The sequence below is a fragment of the Crocodylus siamensis genome, chromosome 3 (assembly GCF_052110815.1).
Source record: "Crocodylus siamensis isolate JL-2025a chromosome 3, ASM5211081v1, whole genome shotgun sequence".
Lineage (NCBI taxonomy): Eukaryota > Metazoa > Chordata > Crocodylia > Crocodylidae > Crocodylus > Crocodylus siamensis.
The window spans coordinates 11,948,700-11,975,910 of NC_143397.1; the positions used below are offsets into that span (position 1 = coordinate 11,948,700).

Sequence of the window (27,211 nt, forward strand, 5' to 3'; positions counted from 1 at the left end):
CACAGGGCCACATATTAAAAACAGTGCAATTTTACAGCCAGAATCAATTGTTAAAAATGACAGAACCTAAATACATTCTCTGGTTTGGGGGCCACACTAGGAAACAGCGCAAGATCCACTTCCTGCCATTATTCATGATCTCTGATTGCCTGCCCAAATCATTTGATACTGGTTTTGCTCCCTGACTGGAGAACTGAAACATTTCAACAAATGCATCCACTTTTGTGGTTACGCGCTTCTTAGAAAGGCATAGAAAGAGAACTCCCACTGGTGGTTTAAAAATATGTTTTTTAAAGCCCAGTGTGTGATTAGGGGAGGGGACAGGGAGAGGCTCCTAATGTTTAATGCTTGACGTTGGCAATGCTCTTTTCTCAGTAAAAAATAGTTACTAGTTTGGGTTGGTTGGAAGGAGAAGGGTCTAGGGGTACACAACTGTCGGCTGATAGATCAAAAAATAAAGGGAACCCAAAGCAGCTGGGTAGGGTTTCGTCGGCTTTATGGCAAGATTGGTTAAAGTTACCAGTTCATCTCCTTCCATTGGTCTGAGTGAGAACTATTATCTCAGTACGCAGTGAAGTAGAGAAGCCCATTAGGGCATGTTAAATTGTGGGCTTTCTTCCTCCCCAGAGCCGAGAAAGAGGACAACTTGACATGCTTCTCTGCCAGATGGTAGTAGTTTGCTTGTTCCAGACTGAAGAAAGCAGCAGGCACATTCTCTGCTCCCTTGATTGTCATTGTTGTTTTAAAGTACTAATGAATCCCAGTTGGATAACTGACACTGATTTCTGCCGAATTAACCTGGGTGCTGTGGTCGCAGTCATTCACGGAATGATGACTAGCACACGGTGAACAACCAGCCCTGTCGTCTGGCCATAAACACCCTTGTGCACAACCTGATGCAGGCGTTGAGACAAACAGCCAGCCCCCAAACACGCGTGTGCATAAAATCCCACTGGTGCAAACAGCGAACAAGGAGATCAACCCAAACAGCCAGAGGGAAACGTTCACAGGGCTGGCCTTGCAGTACCTGCCTAGCTCGTACTGTTGACTCTCTTGATTTGCCTACTGGCAGGTGCTATAGTGAGTAGTACACGTGTAACTAGCATGATATGTTCATACCTTACTAATGAGTAAGGAGCATAGGAGTATAAAGTCCAATTGCATTGTCACTGCCAACCTATTTTCTATGTGCTCTAGGCTACTGGGAACCATGTGAATACAGCAGCATTCGCTCGATGGCAAATGCAGACTCTCGCAGCTGAACAGGAGACATCAACTACTGACCCAACACCCTAACGTTACAACCAAGAAGAAATTTTCAGAGGAAAAGATTTAACAAAATCTGATGTCTTCCCCCCTAAAACATAATGTTTTGCAAACATTTGTCACCACTGTTCATCCACATGTTGTACCTTTTCAATGAACTAATTTTACTTATTGCTGAAGATGTTAGACATTTAGAAGATGTTAGAAGAATGTTTCTAACATTACTGGAGCTGTCAGAAGTTTTTAAAAGATGTAGAATAAAACAGGTCTCTCTGGGACCCCTCTGAATTGAAAATGGGAGCAGATTTCTGAGAAAATGGTGAAAGTTTTTTTTCTCTGTCTTTCCCTGCAGTTTTGTGTTCAGGGAATTTTTCAATACTCAGATTTGGGGGGGGGGGGTGTTACAAACTTTATCATCCAAAAATGTCAGTATTTCATACCTAGAAGCCCCGTTGTTGCTCAGAGTAGACCCACTTTGAGTTCTGAATAAGCTGATTTTCACTAAAAAAGGATCCATTATGAAGCAAAGAAATGAGTTAATACTTAGGGCCAGACCCAAAAATGATTTAAGTGAAATTTAACCTCCTAAATCCAAGTTTGTGATCCTGAAAGCCTACATGCAGTTCTTTACCTGAAAGTCCCCCAGGCATATGAAGTTCAGTTTTCGAACATGGACATAGTTTTCATAGACATTAGGGCTGGAAGGGACCTCGGGAGATCATCGAGTCCAGCCCCCTGCCCAAAGGGCAGGAAGTCAGCTGGGGTCATAGGATCCCAGCAAGATAAGCATCCAATTTACTCTTGAAGGTGTTCAGTGTAGGTGCTTGAACCACCTCCGCTGGCAGACTGTTCCAGGCCTTGCGGGCTCGCACAGTAAAGAAATTCTTCCTTATGTCCAGCCTGAAACAGTCTTGCAGGAGTTTGTGACCGTTCGACCTCGTCATCCCTTGGGGCGCTCTGGTGAACAGACGTTCCCCCAGTTCCTGGTGGTCACCCCTGATAAACTTACAGGTGGCCATCAGATCACCCCTGAGCCTGCGCTTGAGAAGCAGCTCAGCCTTGAATGGGCCAGGCGCAGCTCAGCTCATACTCCCACTTAAGCCCAATCAGAAGCTATAAGGGAGGCATTGCTCCAACTAATCCTAAGGGACTCAATCCAGCAGAATCTCTTAGCACATGCCTAGTTGGGCCAGTTGCACACAACTTGCAGTGGCACCTGCCATTTTCTTTTAAAACAGCAGTGGTGGTGCTCCCCGCTGGGATGTACTTTTATGCACTAGATGCATGGTACTGCATCTTTCCAGTGCCAGATGAGTGAAGTACAGCCGGTCCATAACCCAGATCCAGCACATGGACCGACCCCACACACTGGATCTGAAGCCACATGCCAGGTCTGGCCAGAGCCTGGCTTCACACATCAAGTCTGGGACATGTGCCAGGTCCAACCCCATATACCAGTGCTGAGGCCAAATGCCACATGCCAGGTCCAGTCATGGATGAGCCCCACACAGCAGTCCTCTGGCACATGGACCATGTCATCCTGTCCATGGGGGTCCCCACAAGCCCCAAAACCTAGCAGGGGAGGAGCAGTGGCAGTGTTAGCTGCTACATGACTTCCAGAGTGGGGGTGTTGGTGTTGCCTTGGGCTCTGGTCTTGCAACAACAGCCTACACCTGTTTTCCGAGGTAAAGAATCATGCAAGTCCACGGGACCTCTGCAGAAGTGTTAGACATTACTAGTGAGTAGTCTGCCAGCATCTTTGAATGTCCCCTGCACCCTGTCTTCTGCAAATGCACCTATCGGCCTATGGTCAATGGCAGCGAGTCAGTATGGCGCTCCGTGACCAGTGGTGTCCCCCAAGGCTCCGTCTTTGGACCGGTTCTGTTCAACATTTTTATCAACAAGGTGAACATCAGTGTCAAAAGTGCACTGGCTAAGTTCACCAATGACACTAAACTTTGGGGCACAGCGTCCACACCTGAGGACAGGCTGACTTCAATATGCTTAGTAAGTCGGCGGACACAATCCTGATGATGTTCAACACCGATAAATGCAAGGTACTCCACCTCTGGAAATAAAACCTGCAGCATGCCCACTAGGCACCACTGCTGAAAAAGACTTGGGGGTCATGACTGACCACGTGATGAACATGAGTCACCAACGCAATGTCCCAGCTAGTAAAGCAAATAAAACCCTGGCTTGCATCTACAGATGCTTCTCAAGTAAATCTCAGGATGCCATCGCCCCATTGTACTCGGCCTTGGTGAGGCTGCGGCTGGAGTACTGCATCCAATTCTGGGCTCCACAATTCAAGAAGGATGTGGAGAAGCTTGAGAGAGTCCAGAGAAAAGCCACGCACATGATCAGAGGGCAGGGCAACAAGCCTTATGATGAGAGCCATGGGACCCTTCAGTCTGGAAAAGCACAGGCTCAGGGGGGATCTGTTGGCTACCTATAAGTACATCAGGGGTGTGCATCAGGATCTGGGAGAACATCTGTTCACCAGAGCGCCCCAAGGAAAAACAAGGACCAATGGTCATAAACTCCTACAAGACCATTTTAGGCTGGTTACAAGAAAAAATGTCTTTACTGTCCAAGCCCCCAGACCTGGAATAGACTCTCTCCAGATGTGGTGCAGGCACCTACTCTGGACTCATTCAAGAAATGTTTGGAGCTTATCTTGCTGGGATCCTTTGACCCTAGCCGACTTCCTGCCTCTGGCGAAGGGGGCTCGATGATCTTCGAGGTCCATTCCAGCCCTAATGTCTATGAAATCTATGAAATCTCCAGAGAAAGGCAATGTTGCACAATATTTTCTTATGCAGTCCTGTGAAAGCATGGAGGGACCAAGGGCCAGGTCTTCAGTTGGTGCTAATCTGAGCAGGCCTTTCACCTTCAATGGAGCTACATGTGGAAGCCACAGGTAGCTTCATTGACGATTTAGTCCAAGGTGGCTCTTTCTGTGTGGTATATCAAGTGTGAAGCAAACATGAGAAAGTTTTCTGACCCACCCTAAATGTTATGCTGGTTGGAATAAAGACTCCTTATTCTCCTCCAAAAGCCCCAGTGTAGTTCATTATTTACTGCACTTAACTCCATACTGCTAAAAATTTTGATTTGTATTTCAACAAGTGTCAAAAACATCTGGTTTTCTGTCATTGCTAATGTGTTTGAATTAACAGTAGCTTGGGACAGACAGTGTATAAATGAAGGAGACTTCAGAGAGCTGAGCTGAAGTTGTGATTTTCAAAATTAAACCTCAGGTTAAATTTGGCAATTCTGAGCAGCACTTACAAAATATGAAGCTAAATTCTCCCTCTTTGTGCATCTCTGCTCCTCATAAAAAGCTGGGAGAGAAACAGAAATGCTCAAATGACAAAAGGTGTCTATTCATGAAGCATAGGAAACTATCGTTCCAATTCATAACGTCCTGCTTTATTTGGAGGGCTTGCTGCAGCCAAGGCCCCATGTTTAAAGGAGGATGTATGTTCTGGGAAAGATCCAAGAAGAGATCAGCAAGTCTAACTTTAGGGAATGATGAGTATGTCTTCGGAGGAAAGGCTTAAAATGCTCAGCCTTGAAATGGCAGAGAAGGGATCTAATAAACAGAAGCAGACATCTAAAGAGGGTTACTTAAGTGTCTGCTCGCCTTACATGGGAAGAACGGGCCACAAGGTTGGGAGCTGAGCTTAAGGTTAAGGACAGTTGAGAATGTCAAGTAAGGTGTCAGAATCCCTCAAAGGCCAAGTGATCCGTGCCACCACCTGCCAGACCAGAGGTTGGTAACCCACTGGTTGCAGGTCAGATCCAGCCTGCAGAGCCATTGGATCTGATCCGCGGAGCTGGGGTTCAGCAGCGGTCGGCAGCAGGGGCTTCACCTGGGCCACACCGCACCGCGCTACGACCAGGCAGCTAGCGACAAGGAGCTTTCCTGTGCCACATTTTGCTGCAGCCAAGTTGCAGAGAGAAGAGGCGGCAGGGAGAAGCTGTGACAATAGGGGTGGCGAGGTCCTAGCACCAGTCCACCCAAGACCCAAGCTGGGCCACTCCATTCAGTCTGCCATCATAAAGCTGGACCAATATTCGAGAACTGAACAGTCCTGGGATTACTTGCATGATGGTAGGTTTGCAGGACTGGAAAGAGACTGTTGTAATGTATTTTCTGGAGCCAGGTTCAAAGAATAGATACTACAAAAGTAGGGTTGGAAGGGACCGCAGGAGGTCATCTAGTCCAAGCCCCTACTCAAAGCAGGACCATCCCCAACTAGATCATCCCAGCCAGGGTTTTGTCAAGCCAGGCCTTAAAAACCTCCAAGGATGGTGATTATACCACCTCTCTAGGTTATACCTACATTTCTAAATAAACCATTCCTGCAAGTTACAGCAATGTACAGCAATAATGGATTACAGCCATCCAAGAGCACCTGCCTCAAAGTTAAGCCAGTGCTTATGTATCTTTGATTTCACCTAAAGAAAAGCAGGTTTCTTATCTCCCTTGTCTGTCAAGGAAACCATGCTAACATGAAGCAACTGCTAACTGATGGAGTGGTATCTGCCCCCGTCTGCACATAATTTGAAACAACAGTATCACACTGGAGTATGTCTAAAACCTACAGGCCAGGCTTTAAAACATCAGCATTAACTGTTTTGTTGTTGATCACTGTAGTAGGTAGATGTGGGAAAAGGACAGAAGGAGTATGAGACCTTTGCACCAGAAAGTACCACAAGTTGGTCCCTGTAAGAACAAAGGCAGCTCCAAGTTTTAGGAGAAGGAAACACGGAAAGGACTATTTTGATCCTAATCAGAAGCTGAGCCAGTGGCTGTGCAGTTGAATAAACACTGGAGGAATGCGAGAATAATGGGAAAACAGAAAATTAACCAGCAGTGTAATTCTGGAGGGCTTGTCAAGAGCAGCTGTCAAAAAGCAGCAGGCAGGAAGACTAGCAAAAAGCCCCTTGTGATAATCCGAATAAGATACAAGTATTGCATGGACTGAGGGCTTAGTAGCAGAGGATGACAAATTATTATAGGATCTGTATTACAAAGATAAGCAATGAAAGTGAATGAACCAAGCTATGGTGATTAGGATTCACGTTCCCATCACACTGGGTTACAGAGATCAGGGCTGTTCCTTTGCTTTCCCGGTGGTACAATTTGTCTGCAAGTAAAAAAGGAAAAGTTGCGCTCAAACCAGGTGTGGCTGGTTGAGAAGAGGGAAGGCTCTTCGGGCCGTAGGTGGCCTTCTGTCCCCTAAATAACTTGATGGCCGTGTTCGTTTATGCGGCTTCTGCAAAAGAATCAGCCTGATAATAAACGGCCTGCCCCCGACATGTCGTGGAGCAGAACGAGACAAGGAAATGAAGGATGTGCTAGCCCTTCTCCACCTCCAAGGAGAAGTGAGCAGCAAATTATAGGCAGGGGAAAGCATCTACCTCTAATGTCAGCTCATTGAAAGAAACCTCCAGCTCACCTTGCTTCATCTCAAGGAGAGGAAAATTTACAAAAAAAATTGTCAGCCTGACGTCTGGACCATCTCCCAAGCTGCAAATACTACAGGCTAACAGAATAAACTCAGAGGCAAGCATAAATGGAGCAAACCCGGTGGAAATGCACGCCTGTAAGCAAACCTGCAATCTGACTCGATCTGCTGATCTCACAGATGGGCTGGCCGGGCTCAGCACCAACATTTGCTGGATGCTTCTCTTCCAAATGTCTGGGGCAGAAGGATTGTCCTCCGAGAGGCAGTTTCTCAACAACAGTGAGAGAAATCAATGAGTCGTCCCTTCTTTTAACTATCAATTTCTTCTCCTCCCTCTTCCTCTCTCATATTCACTTCCATCCTGACCTCATTTCTCTCCTCTACATCTCTTAGGTCAGGTCCTGCCTTGAGGCAGAATTATGTAGTAGCCAGACAAAAGGAACAGAAGCCAGAAGGTCTGGCTTTCCCCCTCCCAGCTTTTTTTATAATTAGTGTTATCAAAGTGCCTCTGCGTACGAGGCATGGAAAAGGACCACCGCATCCAAGGGGCAGCATAACCGCAAGCCCAAAAGATGGTCTTTATCCCAAGTAGTTTACAACATGAACTCTGCCACTGGCATGCCACACAATCATAGGGAAGCGCCACTTTGAGTACATCTATATCTTCTCTGAGATCAAATAAATCATCAAGAAATAGGGCTGGAAGGGACCTCCACAGGTCATCTACTCCAGCCCCCCGTCTGAGGCAGGGTGATCCCTAGCCAAACAATTCTATAGAAATTCATCATTTTTTCTAACCTCTTAGAAAAACTACAACCCTAACACAACACAAGACATAACCCCTAACCCAGAGCTGGGAAATTATTTCAGGCTGGAGGGCCACTTAACGAGCTTTGGTGAGAAGTTGAGGGCCACAAGGGTAGCCCCGCACCTTGACAGGTGCCCCGTCCCCTGGTCGCCAACCTGGGGCTGAAAGTCCTGCCCCTAACCCCTGACCTTCCCCACCAGAAGTCCCTCCCCTTGCCCCCAGAAATACTCCTTTTGGGAAGGGGGTCTGCCATCTTGGCACCATAAACAGAACCTGCTCGAGATGCATCTGTGGATGCACGACAAGGTGCGGTCGGCCTTCCTAACTGTGTCCCCACACTGCCGGCCCATGCTCATCTTGGAGTCAATGATGAGCCCAAGATCCTTTTCTGCCTCTGTACTGACAAGAAGGGAGCTCCCCAACCTGTAGGTTGTTCCTCCACAGGTGCATCACTTCGCACTTGTTGGTGTTGAATCCCATCCTATTCTCATCCACTCACCCTTGTAACCTATCTAGGTGTTTGGAGCCCCCCCATAAACATGCCCCCCCATTGCACACAGCCCCTGCTGTAAGTAGCAGCAGCAGGCAGAGCCCCCCAGCAGAGTGTGGTCCCAGTGAACCCCAGGACTGGACATGGCCAGGCCGCCAGCTCCGTCGTGCAGGGCTCACATGCCCAAGCCCTGCGCCGGCAGGGGGAGCCCCACATGATGAAGCCGGCAGTGCAGATCATGGGGCTCAGCTGGGGCAGCAGGAAGAGGGGTGAAGCCGGCCCAGATCCATAGTGCAGAGCTCCCCGCTATTCCCCATGGCCTGCACATAGCAGCACGTGAGGCCAGGCCACTGGCTCCATCATGTGGGGCTCCCCGAGAGGCACGCGGCTCCAGCAAAAAACCTGGGAACTGCATGCAAGCCTTGCACAATGGAGCCAGGCAGACCCCAGGCCCCTGCCAGGTCAGGCTCTGCACTCCTGCCGCCCTGTGCTGGGTCCCTGCCGGCTCTGGGGCAGCAGCATGGGCCCTGCACTGCCACCCAGCTGCTGCTTTGCTCCTTCCCACCATCACCACCACTCCCCACAGCCAGCTACCGTCACTCCCCCCACCGCTCCCACTTCCCTGACCCCTATACGTTGCCACTGCCACCCTTCCCCTGCTGCTTGCCTACCTTTCCACCCACTCACCACCCTCCCCTCCTTCCCCCCGATCCATCTGACCACCTGCCACCACCACCACTTTGGGCCAAGGGGATGATCCCAAAATCGTCACCAAAAAACAAGTTTGCCCAATTGCTCCTAGTCTGAATGTGCCAGCTGCCAAAAATGTCATGGATTTTATTTTTGGCATGTGTCTTGAGCCACTCAGGATTTTGGCTTCGGGCATCCTCCTGAGAGCAGTGCTGGGTGTGACCACATGACATTTCTTCATGGTGCAGAGCGGGACTGAGCTGGCAGGGCTTGCGTCTCACGGGCAGTTTTGGAATTGCTGTGAAGTTGTCCCCTTTTGTCGTTCTGTGCCTCAGTTTCCCACTCTCTTAGCTAGGAATCATCACTCCTACCCTCAGCGAAGCCGGGATGATTCATTAGTTAACAGTCATAATTCACCCTCTGAAAACGTAAAATGCTTTTCTTGGCTCATTGGCAAGCTTCCTGCTTGGTTTTAGGTACATCACATGGTTGAACATCTGTAAAATAAAGCAGCGCTTTCTCCATTTGCAGAGGAGACAGGGGGGCAGGAATAAACTCATTATAAATTGTGGCATGCTTAAACACTGTTGAGACAAGGATTAAGAAAAGGCTATTTTAAATGGATCAGAGAGAGGAAATTAGGTTTAGACTAAAAGGGGGGAAAGAGAATTTGTCATATCCACAGCTCAGTGGAGAGAGGGAATAGGAGGAGACAGAGGCAGGGCAAAAAGGCTGGGAGGAGAGCAGGGATCAGACTTTGCTTGCCATGAGGCAGGTTTGCTTTGTGGACTGTCATCCGGATGTTTGTTCAGCTTCAGGTGGTGCCTGACCTGATAGAAAAAGACCTCAGACTGGCTTGTTATTCTAAGTCCTACATATTGTGAATAAAAGTGTCCACGCAACAGTTAATAATGACGCGCTGCCATCTAACCAGTACTGGCAGTCTAAAATATGTGCCGAGTGTGCTTGTTAGAGTCCAACCTAACTTTTTGTTCTCTCGAATCTACTGACGGCAACTAACGGCAACTAAGTTTACTTTACGTCTCACATTTGTTGGGAGCTGGGTAGGCGTGCAGCATGGCAGCACTCCTACCCACACTTGTGGCCGAAGTCATTTTATTTCTGACACAACGGGCAGAGTCAAGGCAGAAGACATTCACTGGGTGGTATCGTTAAGTGGCTTCGATGGTAAAATTGTGACAAGTAAAAGGCACGTTATATGATCCCTCTGATAGTTTCCTGCTATCTCTCCTCATGCTCATAGCCATCATTTAATATGCCATCAAGGCACAGCAGTGCAGAAAAATAGCAAGGCAGACACAAGGATGTGTTTGCTTGTCATAGCCCTTGTATGACATCTTTGCGGTCACCAGAATGATGTCAAATATTAATGTGGCTCCGTTTTGTTCAGACATGTGTGCATCCCACGTTACACAACACAGGGAAATATGTCAGATGGTCTTATGCTTTGCTGATGCCCTTGACTGGATGCTTTTCCTCTCATCAAAGTCCCAGGTAAAATTCACATTTATATTCAGTGAGAACTGATTCAGGTCTAATTTAACAGCATGCTCCACCCAGTGGTAAAGCAAGCCAAAGCCAGGTTTAATCCGGATGCCGACACCTATATATTCCTGTCTGCCACACGAATACAGTGCTACACGCTAATCACTTACTGAGCCGATTGTTTCAATGATCTGACTTTCCACTTGCGGCAAGGCTGACCATATGATTTACAAGACTCCAGACTGCTGGGAAAAGATAAAAAACTCACCTATGAATTTACCACCTACTTTAGAGTCACTGTCAGAAGGATAAATGAAGGCAGTGTGTGCTGTGGGCCAACCCCAAGAAAGTTTTATGGCTAAAATCTGGCTGTAGAATAGATAGGCCAGCAGTCAATCAATAGTTCCTCATCAGCTGGCTAGTTATCAGCCAGTTTAACAAAAGGAGACCATGGGAAACAGAAACTGAAAAGGTATGTGATCTTGGGAAACAGCAAGAATAGTGTTCATTAAAATAAAGGAATAAACCAGGTAGGGCTCTTCGGAGAACAATGTTCAAAGTCGATGAGTGCAGACTGGATCCAGTGTTTATGAACTTGGCATATGATTGGTTCACTTGGCATATGATGGTCCAAATGGACTTCCAGGAGGGACGCTCTCAAGGCAGCTCATTTAGCCCTGCCCAGGTGCCCGCACAGCCCCAAAAGCTCCAACTGCACGGAGAACTCAGGTGGGTTTTTCTACGTGCTGAAAAGCATGAAGAGCCCTGCCCCTTTCAACCTGACCCTCCTCCATATTCTGCCCTTTCATGCATAAAACCAGAGGGCATGGTCTGTCCCCACCAGTTTGGGGGACCCCAGAAGCTGGCTGCCCAAGTGTTCAGTTGGGTTCAAAAATGCAGACCCCAGCCACCCTTTTTATAAAATGTGCTGCGAGACATTTGGGGTCTCAGCACAGCAGACGGGCTCAATCTCTGATGGTTTCCTCCACCAGGTGTAATTAAGCCTAGACTCAAAATGACAAAGAGAAAGTATAAGGACAATAACGGGCATTACAGAAGTACGGGGGGAAGGCTGAACAAAAGAGAATGGATTAAAGCAGCAGCCGGCAGGGGCATTCATGAAAAAAGGGAAGTTAAGTCCACAGCATGCCTAAGGGTTACACAGGCTGCTGAGCAATGGCTATACTTGAATTAAAAAATGAAGAGGAGATATAAAAGGCAATCAAGGGTAAGACCGAGGCACAATCAAACCAGGAAAATCCAAAGCTCTGCACAAAGATTAGGACTGAATGGAGTTCAAAGAATGTAAAAACAATCCAGAAAATAAAATCAAGCCAAGAACGAGAGAGGCTGACTGAGCACTACAGAGATCTGCAGTAGTAACCGGGGGGGGGGTAACGATCACTCCTAGCTGGAGCCATAGAAGGACTTGGATGTCTCGGTGCTCTGCACCAAAGCTTCCTACACAGGCACCCTCCCATCTAGCCAAACAGCGAGCCTAGGGGGCACATCAGTACTCCCTCCACGGGGATCCCAAGAGACAACCTTGGTCACTCTCCACTTCCACACAAGCCACTTGCAGCAAAATGTTGCGAGGCTGATGTTGGTGGGGTCGGCCGCCATCTGAATGTTTGTTCTGGGTGGCCCTGGCTCTGGCCAGCAGCTGTGTTATGGCAACTGCATGACATTTTTTTAGCATATGGCAGGAGCGCAGGAGGTACAGGTTACCCAAAGGCAGGCTCTGAGGCTCTACATACAATAGACAGGGAGAGAGTTAGGCCCTCCACAATGGCAAAAGGCTCTGCACCAGATGGGGAGCCAGACAGAAAGGCTATCAAGAAGGTTGAAGCCTACTCCTTATCCCCCTGAAGAAAGAAGCACCTAACTCTACTTGGCATTCTCTCATACTAAGTGCCTAAACCAGCTTGGTCCTTCCTTGCAAAACACAGCTAGGAGAGAGTGCTGCTTTTTCCTCATTAGCCCAGGGATTAAAACACTCAACATGGGGTATGGGAAATCTTCTCCGCTGCCTGAGAAGACCCATCTCTCCATCAGGACACATCAGGCCCTTGGGTATGCTGGGATGGCATAATCTCAATCTCTCTTGAAGCTGTTCTGTTCTGCCTGGAATAATTAATAGTCCTTAGCCCAGAGAAAGAACAAGAGATAATGGTTAGGGTGCTCGCTGGGCTCAGGGGTTCATCTTGGCTTCCTACCCCTCTACCAATAAATACTTAAATAGTCCATGCAAAGTTCAACAGCTCCACCAGAAAAAAAAGTGGAGAGTCCCAGGCCAGAACACCCCACAGCCTGGTAGATGGGGTAGTTGCCTGAAAGGTGTGAGCTGGGGTTCAAATTGCCTCACACAGAATAGGATTTGGGAAGATAAAATTTGGTCTCCCACATGCCAAGCAAGTGCACTAACTATGGAGATACTGGTAAAACTCCCAGTCAAACTCCATTACTATGATGTAGGGACCAGCCTGACAGATAAAAGCCTCCTAGAGGAGGCCTCATAGGCAAGAACATCTGTGGTAGATAGTGAATCCCAAAACAGCCAAATATTGTGAAAAATAGCCCACCCCTGTCAGGACTTGGGTAGATGCACACAAAAACTTAGATGCCAAGAGAACATTGGTGCGAGAAACTCAGACAACTGCAGGATTTCAGGTGCCTTTAAAATTAGGCAACAACTGAGCAAGGGTTTTGAGAATGTAAGGTTTGGACGTGGACACCTAGAGTGGAAGTTAGACACTTCAATCTATTTGCAGACCTAGCTCTTAATGCTCAAAAGAGCTCTGCAATGTCCTACCCAGAACCTCTAACTAAGATACTCAGCCCAGGAAGGCACTGCTCTCAATAGTACGGCTCCTGACCCCGGCAATATAACATGATGATTAATTTTAGGTCCTGTTCTCTGCCACCTCACCTGAGCAGGGGTTGCAGAGGCTAAGGCCCCTGCCCTGTGAAGATTACTATTCCAGTGGATGAAATGTATAACTTCCCATTCATGAGAACAAGCTGCCTTGTCATTTCTAAGCTTTCAAGTGTCATGAGTCAGGACCCCAACCATAAATCAAAAGATTAGAGTAATGGTAATGAGAATCCTTTTTTTAGCATCTGGGTTTTGAGTGCTTAGCATTCATGTATTCAACAATCAGCATGAGCAATAGAAGTTCTTTTTTTAATGAGAGCTGAGAGTCTCACATAATCACATGACTCCAGGCTCTAGGGATTTAAGAAAGGCACCTAATGAAGTGATAAAAAAATCCCAACATCACAAGAGCTGGCAACAGTGAATCATGTTGCCACTCCCCAAGCATTCAAAAACGGATGTACAGTGAATGTGGAGGGGGGACAGGAGACTGGGAGGGGAGCAGTAGTAATGGGGACTCGTGGGGCAGGGAAAAAGAGATGGCAGACAGAGAGAAAATCACAAGGATAAGAGAAAGGAATAAAAGGGGATGGAAAGGCAGCTGCATTACCCCATCTGGTAGAAAAGGATGAGCGAATCCAGACACTGAGGGCAGGCAGCTTCCACCTCCCATGTTCGGAAAAGTCTCCTAGATGGGGCCTTGCAGGCAAGACAGGCGAGGGAACACCTAGACTGAATCCTAGCACAGCCAAGGTGTGAACCAGGCCTCACTGCCTACCTCTACACCTCACTGCGCACCCTTGTCAGGACTCAGGTAGATGCACACCGAAACTTAACGGCTCCAAAAAGAGAAAGCAAATGATAAATATAAAAGCTTTAAAAATATCTCCTGATCTTTAAGCCAATTTCCTGACTTGAGGGGGAGGGTCTGACTCAGGGTTCCTGCACACTGGAAGTCTGCAAGGGGTACATCACTGATCTGTCTAATTGCATGCAGGTGAGTCCAAATGCCTTCACTAGGGTCAGCCTGCAAATAACAGAGGGAAGAGTTACCCCATGGTCATTAAGCAATCAGGACCAGCTTTCTGAATGGACTGACAATCGGCTTAGATACCAAGAGCAGCAGCGGTTAAGGAAAGAGGCAGGGGGTATATGTGGGCATTACAGGGATCAGAATCTGAATTGAATTTGTTCCTGTATTAATCAGTGAGCTGAAGGTGGGCGTGCATCTGATGAGTACTTCTTGGCCAACACGCACACACACTCACACTCTCTCTGCAGTGAGTTCAATGCTTTGCTCAGAGGAAGCTGCATCTCTGAGGCCCACTGCAATGCAGACCCAAACCAGTCCCATGCCATGACCTGGTCGTAGCCAACCCACAGGTGACTGAACTGCGGACTGAACTAAAGTCTCTGGCACTGGGACTGAAACAAGGCACCTTCTCTATACTGAGCCGTAGAGGATCTGTAACACACGCACCGAGTACTGAGCTCCTGCATGATGATTTGCCAGTTTATCCCGACTGGCATAGCCGGCGTAACAATGCAAGAACCTGAATGTTTAAAATCAGCTGAAGTACAGGACACGGGCAGGGACCATGAGTGGTTTGCACAATTCTGTAAAGCAATGTATAAGATACTAAGGCTGTGAATAAAATCACCCAAAAGTACACGGAACAGAAGGTTCTCGCTGCCAATCTCTACTCCCACCACTGTGTACGAGAATTTTGCCATTGACTTCAGCGTCCTGCCCTTAGGCAGCTACAGCTCTAAAAACCCTTTGCCATTATGCTCTTATTCTCTTTTTAAAAGCAAATGAACCGATGAGTCAGAAGAAATTATTCTAGCCCTGTGCAAGCCACTGAAGTTGGGGCTGGGATTTTTGCTTTGTGAGACATTTTAACTATAAAATCTCAGCTGCAGCCTTGGATAGAGCTGTGAACATTTGCAAATTTCTGTAGTTTTAATTCACAACTGAAGTATTTGCGATCGCTCTCCTTTTATTTGGTCCCTGGAGGAAGAAACATTATGTAAAGCAGCTGGCAACACAAGTTAAAAAAGGCAGGGGGAATGCAAGTAAGAAATTACTTCTAAGGAAATATACTACAGCCTGCCTGCCACTTTCTTCTTAGCCGACTTACACTGTGCTATGAACACTTAGATCTTGATCCTAAAACTGCCCACTCTTTGCAAACCATGAGATTTCTTAACATAAGGATTTAATACAGTCAGAGAACATGTCCTGCTGCAGAAGCAATGCTATTATTAATATAAGGAGAACACCGTTCAGGCTACTTTCACTCTCCTCTGTTTTCTGCCTTTTTCTCTTCCCTACTTTCACTCCCTTTTCCTTGTTTCCCACTTTTTCTACTTCTCTGCATTTTTCTTTCTCCTCTTACTGGTTCTCTAATTACTACTTACATTTTAAAAATCACCTTCTGGAAGACTATTACAACATAAGAACAACTCTTGTAGTAATACTTTCTACTTACCGCCTTTAACCCAAGGAACTCAAAATCTGGTTAAAGGCCCCTGAAGAAAGTACAGGCTGTATTATTCTTCAAACTTTAGCAGTTTAGGACTATGGTTTCCTGGGCTTGTTCTTTGCCCAAGATAGATAAAAATCTATTTGGCTGTTCATGTATATCAGATCTATTAGGTCTCTGAAAGCACTGGATTGTTGCCTACTCAATAGTCTAGCTTCCAGTGTTTTGCTTAATCTATTTTTAAATCTATTTTAAATGTTTGCAAGTTACTAAATTACCTATAAACACCAAAAAAAAAATCATGGTTTTTAATTTCTCAGAATTGTTTTCCAAAATGTTTTTTGTGAACCCAAATAACCTGAACAGGTTTATTTCAAATACTTAGACCCTAAAAATTAAATCACATTGGCAATGCACATTAAAAGCATGACTTCATTAAAAAATAAAGCCCTTTCTGTGTATCCTGGAGCTCTGATCAAGGAAAAGTGCCTGTGACATATCTGCTGATCTGGGGGTTGAAATAACACAAGTGATGGTTATTTCAACAGAGAATTGTGAGCCCTTATCTCATGGATGCTTTCCAGATTCACATTCCTGAATCATAATCATAAATTGACGGAGCTCTCATGGACCATGAAAATCGCTGTAGTTTCCCTGAGTCAGTGTTGTCACCCCACTTCACACCAGTCAGCAATCTGGTCTCTCCATTTTTCACCATCACCATGAATGTGATGGGCGCTGCACTTACACGTGTCATCTCAAAGTTAGCAGCAAGGTAGATGGAAGAGGGGTCACAGAATCATAGAAGTCGGGTCGGAAGGGACCTTGTAGATCTTCAAGTCCGACCCCCCACCTGGGCGGGAGAAAAGACTGGACTGAAATGAGTCCAGCCAGGTAGGCATCAAGCCTCTTCTTAAAGATCCCCAGGATAGGGGCCAGCACCACTTCCCTAGGAAGTTGGTTCCAGCTCCCAGCCACCCTGACTGTGAAGTATTTATTGTGGATGTCTAATCTAAACCTCCTCTCCAATAACTTGTGTCCATTGTTCCTTGTCATGCCAGGGGGCGCTGGGGGAAACAAGGTCCCCCCCAAACCCTTCTGGTCCCCCATAGTGAGTTTATAGACAGTCACCAGGTCCCCCCTCAGCCTTCTCTTGTGAAGGCTGAACAGGTTCAGGTCCCGCAGTCTTTCAATGTAGGGTCTGCCCTGTTGTCCCCGGATCATGCGAGTGGCCTCCTCTGGACCCTTTCAATGTTGTCCACATCCCTCCTGAAACGGGGCGCACAGAACTGGAGACTGCTCCAGCTGTGGCCTGACCAGCGTCGCATAGAGGAGGAGGATCACCTCCCTGGCTCTACTTGAGATGTACCTGTGGATGCACGACAAAGTGCAGTTAGCCCTGCCAACCGTGACCTTGTATTGTCGGCCCATGTTCATCTTGGAGTCAATAATGACCCCAAGATCCCTTTCTGCCTCCGTGCTCTCAAGAAGGGAGTTTCCTATTCTATAAGTGTGCTGCTGGTTTCTACTGCCTAAGTGCAGCACCCTGCACTTGTCAGTATTGAAACGCATCCTGTTTATGTCAGCCCACTCCTGTAACCTATCCAGGTCTTGTTGCAGTCTTTCCCTCCCTACTAGCATGCTCACCTCACCCCAAATTTTGGTATCATCAGTGAATTTAAACAGGTTGCATTTCACCCCGTCGTCCAAATCGCTGATGAAGAAATTGAACAGTGCAGGCCCCAGGACCGAGCCCTGGGGGACTCCGCTGCCCACTTCCCCCCAGGTCAAATATGACCCATCCACCACTACCCTCTGAGTACGACCCTTCAGCCAATCTGCAATCCATCTGACTGTGTAGGCATCAGTGCCACAGTCGCCTTGTTTTTTAATGAGGATGGGGTGGGAGACAGTGTCAAAGGCCTTGCTGAAGTGTAGAAAGACTGCATCCACAGCGACACCTGCATCCATTGCCTTTGTGACCTGATCATAAAAGGCAATCAGGTTGGTCTGACAAGACCTGCCCCTAATGAAACCGTGCTGGTTGCCCTCGAGCATCATCCCTGAAGCCGGCCCATCGCAGATGTGCTCCTTGAGGATCTTCTCAAAGAGTTTCCCAAGTCGTAAGGAACTTCACAAGTGGTGCGCAGCCCTTTAACATAATTTCTAGGGAGTTGCGATCATTTATTCAGCTTGAGCATGTGGCTGAGCAGTGCCCTGAAGCCCAGAGGCTGGCATTCGATGACACAGTTATAACACGAGTGGCTGCTGATGGCTCGTGTGCTCCCACTGCTGCTGGCACACAAGGAGTTGCGCTGGCCAGCCAATGTAGTGTAAGGAGCCAGATTCTCCAATGGGGTAAATCAGTGTGGATCTGTGGCAGTCGGTGCAGCTACGCCAACAGACAGCAAAGCCAACAGCAATTCTTTTCCCCGGCAGGCTGTATTATGTGGATATGTCACTCTCTCCTATTAGTGATAACAAATAGGTGGTGTTACAGAAAGAGGAACCCTTAAATACTCTGCCTACTAATAAGGTAGCAGCAGCCACTAGTACAGACAGTTTTTAAGAGTGGTTAGATAAAGTCTAGAGTGGGACAGAACTGCTTAACAAACCGGGGAACTGACGGGGACTTGGGGTGCTGTCACCTGTGATTTCCAATACTCGTCTGTGCTTCCGGAAACCAAACCTGAAGCAAAGCTTGTCTTGCAGTTCAATCAGTAATGTGCTAGGAGTCAGTTGTTTCACAGTTTAGCTGGTGGTGTTTCATTTCACCCAGATATTATTTCACATCAGCAAAGACGGGACAGGACCGAGTCAGGAGCTCTGACTCGTGGGGGTGACCTTAGGCAAGCCAGTTTGTATCTCTGTACCACATTTCTTACTCGGTGGGAATGCCAATAACAACACACCGACCTCTGGCAAGTGCTGTGAGGCTTGGGTAACTGTTGGCCGGGGAGGGTTTTCCCCTCCCTGCATGATGCTGCACAAGTGCTAAATGTCCCCGTCGTATTTGTTTTAAGGAGGACAACTGTAAACAAAGGGTTTCTCTGCGTATACATGGATGACATTTGATGCTCACTTCAACTGCATAAAGCCTTTAAATATCTATGCCCACAGGGCAGTTTACTGTTTCTTGCTCACCGTGCGATGATCTGGTAAACTTATAGATATGTTTCTCGATGGAGGCTCAAGGCAAAGCTTTGCCTGATTTCTGTAGTCACCGTTCAAAAATCATTGTTTACTTGTGTGCTAACACCACTGACTTCCCCAACCAGTGCAGGAGTCAGGCCCTAGGGCTGGGGACAGAAGTTACACCTAAACCAGTTTAAGTGATCAAAAATCAGTTTAAACCTGTAATGCAGTGGTCTCCATCCTTTTTAAGTAGGAGAGCACCTTTGGCATTTAAAAGCAACCCAAGATCTACTGTGTGCTGCTGCCCCCATCCAGCTAGTAAGTCTGTGGAGAGGGAGGAAAGGAGAGGGCAGATTGAGACAGAAGGAATAAAAATTATTTGGGGATGCGCCTTCCCAGCAGGTAAGTCCCACCCGGCCTGGGCCCTACTCGACTGAGCCCTGCTCCTGCCTCTGCAGCACTGTCCCTCACCGCGGGGGCCTCAATCTAGCCCCCGCCCCTTCTCTGCCCCACGGACTGACCTGCTGGGCTGGGGCGTGCATGTGCATACATGCATGTCCTGCCACCCCAGCCTTGGATCAGCTCCAAGAGGCTCTGAGATCTACCAGTGGATCGATGACCACTGCTGTAACAGAACAGAAGTTCAGCGCATATAAACTGGTTTCAAAATGGCCAAAACCGGTTTAAGATCAACCTGGTTAAATGCGGTATCAGACTTAACTGATTTAAGTCCAACTGGTTTATGGCACTTCTGCCCCAGACCTAGAAGGCCACTATTTAAGAAGCCTTGGCTAGTGGAATATGGGTGTCACCAAGCGCCAGTCTCACATCTGCTCTGCCCACTTCCTCACAGCGTGTCCCTATGCTACACCTTATGGGCCGGGGACACCGTCAGGGCGTTCCCTGGCATCAGAGAACATCCTGGCAGTCACACAGGGCCAGACTTCGGGCTCCTTGCAACCGCTGGCCCAGACGAAGGAGCTGCGACTCAGCCGAGGAGGAGGCTCCACAGACAAAAACAAAAAAAATCCCACAAAGGATGAGTCAGCACAAGAGCGCAGGCTCCAGCAGGCTGCAGTTCGGGGTCTGAACAGGAGCCCCCAGCATTTACCCTACTTCGGCAGATCAAGAGGGAGGGTATTTTGAATCGTATTATAAATTCTACAATCAAAATAATTACCCCAGGGACCTGTGTAAAAGAAGCCTAATTACCACTCGCTTTTTTATCCCTTTACTAGGGGGCTGCTGTTTCCTGCTTTATCACCTCTTCTTAGGAATTTTCCAGCTGTGGGTGAGACTTTAACCCACCCATGAAAGACCTCAAGCTGACTGTGGCCTGCCTTCCTAGGGCAAGGAGATGCATCTCCTTAAGGTGAACTACTTTTGGGATGGAAGTGGACAAGATATAGCCTTCCAGTTTTTGGCAGCACTGCAAAAACAAGGGAAGATGCAGCTATTACCACTGAGTGCCTGTTTCCAGTTTCTAAGGGAGCTTTTCCATTGACTTCAATGGGCTTTGGATCAGGTCCTAAAAGTGCAGAATACAAAATGTCATGCTTCTTCTTGAGAGCTCCCCAGGGCTCTGCACTCCCTGCGCTAAACCCTGCAGTCCCCAATGAAGCCCAGCGTTCGCTGTGCTACGTGGCCACGCGAGGCCTGCCAGATCTGTTCTCTCGATTCGAACTCATGCCCCTGGTTTTGCTGCCCTGTGGCACGCCCTCTTCATGAGGCTTGAGTTTCTGCATCTGTCTGGCACAGGAAAGAGAAGAAAGTTGGTTCCCTGGGGTAAGCCTGGGCTCTCTCTTGAGTTTCTGAGAGTAACGGTGGCCTCTTCTGCAGCGTGGTCTCTTTCCTCATCCTCGAGTCCACTATTGCTCCACATAGTAGGGACTCTGAAGAGAGGTTTCTGCAGGGTGGACACCTGGCTGGCTCCCCTCCATGGCACCACCCAGGCGGAGACACAACAGGGAGCAAGCCTGGGACCCGAGCTCACTTCTCCCACTCTCCTCCGCCCGTGCTACCGTGCCGCTAGCAGGAGACTCGCTCAGGAGCCGCTTTTTGAGAACAGGCCAGAGTCAAGGCAGCAGATGAAGGCACTCTGCCTCCAGGCACTTGATGGCAATCTCTTTCCTGGAAGGGTCCAGAATTTAGGGGGGGACCTCCCCCCCTGCCATTTCCAGGGCGGTCAGCATCACACCTTTCCTATCTCAGTGGTCCCTTTCCTATTCCTCTCGGGCCAGACTGCATTCTGGTAAGACACCCATCTTAAGTTTATGCTTTTAAAACCTGGTGTTTTTACTCCAAGTCATGGGGCTCGATTTCTAAGTTCTTTAATTACCCTCGGCTGCTTTGGAAGAAATCCAGGAGGCCTGTTTTTGCTGAGCATCAGTAGCCCCAGCACGGACCATGGCACAAGATGCAGCACAGCAAATCTTGGAAAGTATCTTGCCTCGTATTTACCCTGCATCCAAAAGCTCCAGCTTGGCAAGCGGTGCTGCCACTATAAATATCTTACTTCCTCTCCATGGAAGATGTCCTTGGAAGCCACTGGCTGGAGCGTGTTGTCAGTGGGGGCATGCTTTAAATGAACTCTAGGCCCTGCGTAGCATGGTCATGGAGGGTCAGAAAAACACCAGACAACTTTTTTTGGGGGGGGGGGGGAGGGGGTGCAAGGGGATGCAGGGGGGAGGCGACTAAGTTTATCTGCAGCTCTCATTAGAGAGCAGGGGTGTGAGCAAACCAGCTGAGGGTGAACTTTGCTGGCTGACTATCAAGGCAAATTCAAGCCATAACTCACTGCGGCGCAACAAGGGAATGAGAACAGCAGAGAGCGGCCAGAAAGTGCACCCCCAGCGAGGAAAGAAAGGGAATCGGCGCCTCGGGGCCTGATCCTGCCACATCCTGAGCACCTTCATCCTGCTCTGGTCCCACCCGCCCGCGAGCGGAGGCAGCCCCCAGCGCTGCAAGGGAAGTGGCTGGCTGGGGCAGGGGTGAGCCCGTGCCAGCCCTTCACCCGCCGCCGCCAGCCCTCGGCCGCGCGCAGCAAGCCCGGCGGCTCCTGAAGAAGTTGGAGCCGGCACGAGGGGGGCCCCGGGCCTCTTACCTCTTGAGGTAGTTCCTGCCGTAGAGGATCTGCTGCAGCAGCGTGACCAGGGCGAAGGCGCAGAGGAAGATGAAGAACAAAGTTCTGTTGCCCAGCAGGTCCCTGCCGGACGAGGGGTCGGCGTAGCCCATGCCCGCGGCCCCTAGCGCCGCCCGCCCGCGCCCCGCGCCCCGCGCCCCATGGCCCGGCCCGGCGCCGCGCCGCGCTGCGAGCCGGGCGGGGGGCGCCGCGCTGCCGTGGCCCGGCGCAAGCGCGAGCAGACAGACGTGCGCGAGGCGGGGGGGGGGGGGGGGGAGCGGAGCGGGGCCGCCCGCAGGAGGCGGCGCGCGGCAAGGTCGCCGCACCCCCCTCAAGGACGGGCCTGGCTGCGGGGATACCGCACACCTGCGGGGGGCAGCCAGCCAGCCCGTTCCCCCCCCACCCCGCCCGGGTTGGGGTTACATGAGACCTAAGCGGGGCCCGGCATTGGCGTGAGTAGTGGGGTGGTGGGTCTCTGCAGCAGGGCGCCTGAAAAGGTCGCTGTAAGCGGCTGGGCGCTAGGCTGCGTCTGTCACGTCGCAGCTCAGCGGAGAGCGGGAACGGGAAGGAGACTGGGTGCGGCGCTGGCCCGCCTGAGTTGGGGCGCGCCTGTACATGTGCGCGCCACGAATTTAGGCGCGTGTGGCTCAAATGCGCTATTTGTGCCTGTGGTTGGTACCTGCAAAATTTGCCTGGGGCTGCCAGGAGTCTAGGTACGGTGCCGGTCCTAAGCAGAGCCGGACTGGCGGTGGCCCGGCAGGGGTCTCCTCTGGGATGGCAGTTCTGTGCAGTTTAGGAAGCCTAAAATGCTTTTTTTTTTCTTGCCGGCCCAGCTCGTTCAGTCTGGATCAGAGAGACGAGGGAGTTTCAGCATCCAACAAAGAGCCCGCCTTCAGGACAAGAGACCACAGCTCCTTGGTTTTCAATCCAGTTAATGCAGCGTGTCCTGGCCAAGTGTACCAAAGGGAAGCAAAATGGAGTGAAAACCCAAGCAGATTATGGGCCAGAGCCCTCTCATTCAGTGCTAGTGAAGAGCTAGCATGCTAGGGGCCTGGCCACCACTTCTAGGCACAGTCAAAATACAGATACTAATAGTCATGGCCTGTCTGAATCCAAGTTGTACTGGCCCCATGATGTAAAAAGTTGACAATTTACATCATCCACAATTTATCTTGGCCCTTTCATATCTTACCGCAAAAATGCATGACAGGAATGTTTTCATTTGTATTCTGCCTGGAGGGACGCACACACTGATAGCTGCTTAATGAAGTCACAGCCGCCCGTGAGTCCCTCTGTCAGAGTCAACCAACCACAGAACCAAAGATGCTTCTTTTAGCAATTTATTCACTGAAGCCTATATCACGAGGCACCTGTTCTGCACCAGGACCCTTCTCCTATCTAACTGGGATCTAACCAGTACCCTCTTTCTATTTAGCAATAATATAATGCACTGGGTCTCAACCCTTTTAGACTCAAGGGGCGTCTTAAGTGCCAGCACCTAGCTTTCTGTCCTTTCTTGCCTACAGAAAAATAAAAAACTGATTTTCCTGTTGCAAAAAAACCCAGAGAAACCATAACATGCCAGGATGGTTGATACTGTGGATTCCTGTTTGAAATCTCTGGATTTGTCTTGTGAATCATGTATGGGAGTTTGCCCACCTAGCCATGTTAATACTGTGCAACACCCTTAAAAGGATCTCACAGAATCTCAGGGTGCCATAGTACCCTGGCTGGGAATCAGTGGTATAATAGCACCGTGGTCAGCATGAGCACCGGGCTGAGAGCTCAAGTGATACAGGATCAGCTCTTCTCTGTAAAGCTTAGAAGATATTTTTAAAGGCACAGAGAGGGGAACTGGCTCTCATCCATTTTCCATGCAAATTGCTTTTCCTTGCCTTTGAAAATGCCCCCTAGAAAACTGCCATTGCAATACATTCTGCTGCTATCCCAAATTGATATCCATGTGTATGGCTGACTTTGGCAAAGAGATTCCAGAATTGCACAAGCCACCAGAGCACAGAATTTGCCCACTTCAGAGGGCAGTAGCAATCTCGGCATCCTAGGTGGGCGAGAGACCTTGCAATTCTGCCAGTCCTAATCTCTGTATTTGTAATACGAAAATGCCCAAAGTGAGTAGCATTAGCACACACAAAAAGAAATCATTCTACACTATGTTTTATTGCCCCAAACTAGTAAATTCCATTATTTTATTCCTGATCCTAGCCTAAATACCAGCATTAGCAGCCATAATCTCTTCCCAACATCAATATGTGTGCTGTCACTCAGGAGTGGTTTGACTTTTTTCACCTTCATCTGTGAAAGCAGAGATAGCAGGAAAATGTGGCACTTGACAGGACTGTGTGAGTTTGACACTCTCCAGAGAATTTTGTGCCCAGGAAGCACTGGAAACATACAATAAATAGAGAGATTTTGTGTGACAGACATAATCTTGCACAAATACTGTGCCTGGTAACATGAAACCTATGCTTATTGTTTTCCAGCCAGCACTGCAACATTGCAAAAGAATTAGGAACAAAGAAATATGTCTAGCACCACATTTTCAAAGGGCATTTAACAATATGCCTGCAACATTTGTTGGAGGATCCTTGCGGGAGCAGAAAAGCCGCCTAAATGCATGCAAAATGGTGAATGGCTGGCAGAACCGTCTATTTGCGCATTTGTTTTCAGAAGCCCTTTGAACATTTGGCTTTTGCAACTGTTACCATCTTTATGCTTCTGGGATGAAGCAGATAGGATAAAATTCTTTATATTTTTATACATTTGTGCCTAAAAAGTAACATACAAAAATCAGGAAACACATCCTGTTTTGGAGAGCAGTACTTTGCATTGGGCATATACATTGAAATAAAAGCCATGCTGCATACAAGGTTTTGTGGACTTTGATGTGACCTGTAGATAGTGTCAATGGGTGGATCTAGGATTTTGAAAAGTGGGGTGCAAATGGTGTGGTGCATCACCACATATAACACAACACACGTTCTTGTCCAGGTAAAAATAAACAAGACATTTTACTAGGATTTGGGATCTAAGCAAAAACAAATATAACCTTATTGGAATGTGTGTTTATTTGTTGTGTCCTATATTATGTATAAAAATACAACAAACTAGGCAAAAAAATAATCAAAAGTTGTTCTTTCTTTAGTCCAGCTCTCATTAGGATTAAATGTACATCTCTTTAGGTTCATAAAACAAAATCCAGCCTTCTTGGGCATCTTGACAGTACATCCGGTGCTTCACGGAAAGTCACTTCTGCACCTGGGTTGGCGTTCAGCTGAGTTAATGTTTCCACACCCAAATTACTGTTTTTAGCTAGAGGTAAAAACGCCCTACAGCTGTGAAACAGAAGCTACATTCAGAGGAGCAGCTAATGAGAGAATTACAGAAGAAAGGAGAGCTTAATTAGTGGAACAGGAAGACCATCTAAAAAGGAGAGCAGGTCCTTAACACCTGTGGAGTGAAGTTTCGAAGGAACCAGGTGGATTATAATGATCTTAAATGCTGGAAGCTGCAAGCAGGAGAGGAACAGTGGAGAAAACCACTGGTGGTGGCCAGTTCACACTCCCTTTCAGCATCTACTGTGTGACACCGGATACTGGTCTGATCCAGTACATGGCAGTTCTTATGCTCTTATGTTAACTTTATCTGAAAGCAAGGGCACCTAGCATCTGGTGTAGACTTTTTTTAAAGGTGCTTTATATTTAAACAGTATTTCACATGCAACTCAAAATCACCGATTTACACAGCTGTGACATTGCAAAATGAAGAAAAACTCAAGAGTTTCTTTCTGTCTTCCCACTCTGCCAGTTTGGTGGCCCTTCTGCTGACTGTCACACATGTAAGAGGACATCCCTGCAATATACCTGAGCAACCCGCAATGCAAGAGATTCCAGTGCAACATGTTTAATCCCATGGGGCTCTGAAACAGTAGGATTAAGTGAAGACTATTTTAAACGTGTGTTATCCTTGTGCTAATTACGGGGGGCCTGATTCTGCAAAGCAGTCACAAAGGTATATGCATTGGCACTCACTGAACATGAAATTCTTAAAATGAAGAATGCACTTACCAGTATGAAACAGGATGCAGACAAAACCACATGCAGTAGCACAATCTAATATTGAATACAACATCTTGTCCCCAGGGGTGTCAGAAATCCCACATCATTACATTATCTGCATCTTGGATTTAATTGAAAGGGTGCAGCTAAGCCACAAATACCCATGGTCTGTGTTGTGAAAGTCCATGAACAGCAGCCAAAAGACACTTGGGTTCTGGGTCTTCTAGCTGTGGAACTGCCTGGCTGGGTGGAGATCACTTAGAAGAAGCATTTGGTGTCTATACTGGATGTCTATTAGATCACATATTGACTCATGAGCTGGCATGAAAGCAGCTCCCTTCATGTGGCAGTCATATGCAACTTCAACCATGAGCCCCTGTCTGTGGGTGAACCACATGTCATGCTTACATCTCACAGGAGATCTCAGTAGGGGCTGGGGGTAGCAAGCTCAAGTGCAGCTGCTGCCATGATTCATCAGCAATTGTCACTGATTTTTACCATTAATGGCTGCTTATTACAGAGGCTGCCTTGCACTTCCTTATAACTACTCTGCAGACCACATTTAGGTTTGCATACAAGTGATTTTCTGTACTGCAACAGTGCATGGAAAGCCTGCTGAAACTGTAAGACACAAAGCTTTTGGCTCAGAAGCAATATCTTTCATTGGCCCAACTAAATAGTAGCAAAAAATGTCTTTCTTTGCAAGCTTTCAGGCACAAACACCCTTCTTCAGACTGAGGAGGAATCAAAGATTGTAAAAGTCCTCTTAGGTAGCAAAGAAACTTCATTTTTGCTCAGAGGATGTAGAGAGTGGAAGTGTATTCCTCTGGGTGTGCCCGAGTCTTTTTGTGAGTGTTGCTTTCTGATGTGTAGATTAGGCTCTCATCTTCCCTGGTGGTGTCTGATGTTAGAGGCAGACAGGGAGGGGAATAATCCTTGTTTCCTGTTTAGCAATGAAGTTTACTTTTCCAAAACAGCTAAAACACAATGCTTGAGGGATCTACGTTGTGGTCGTGTTGGTCTGAGAAAAAAAGAGATACACACAGCTTTTGGTTCAGAAGCAATATCTTTTATTAGACCAACTACATAGTAGCAAAAAAATTCCTTTCTTTACAAGCTTTCAGGCACAAACACCCTTCTTCAGGCTGAGGAGGAATCAAAGATTGTAAAAGTCCTCTTAGGTAGAAGAGAAACTCAGAGGATGTAGAATAGAAGTTTATTTTCCTGGAATAAAGTTTATTCCCCTGAAAGTCTTTTCTCAGACTGCTGGAACTACTT

At 47.9% G+C, this 27,211-nt stretch overlaps 1 protein-coding gene across 2 annotated transcripts in view; it reads right to left on the bottom strand.

The window, feature by feature from the left end:
- The window catches only part of ST8SIA5 (ST8 alpha-N-acetyl-neuraminide alpha-2,8-sialyltransferase 5), a 73,896-nt gene extending 51,784 nt beyond the window's left edge, over positions 1 to 22,112 (bottom strand). For both annotated transcript variants that reach the window (XM_090037742.1, XM_090037741.1), the window contains exon 1: positions 21,840 to 22,112. In XM_090037742.1, coding sequence (XP_089893868.1) covers positions 21,840 to 21,970 — 131 coding nt within the window. In that variant the 5' untranslated portion in view covers positions 21,971 to 22,112. The remainder of the gene's footprint in view (positions 1 to 21,839) is intronic.
- Positions 22,113 to 27,211: the final 5,099 nt, after the last annotated feature.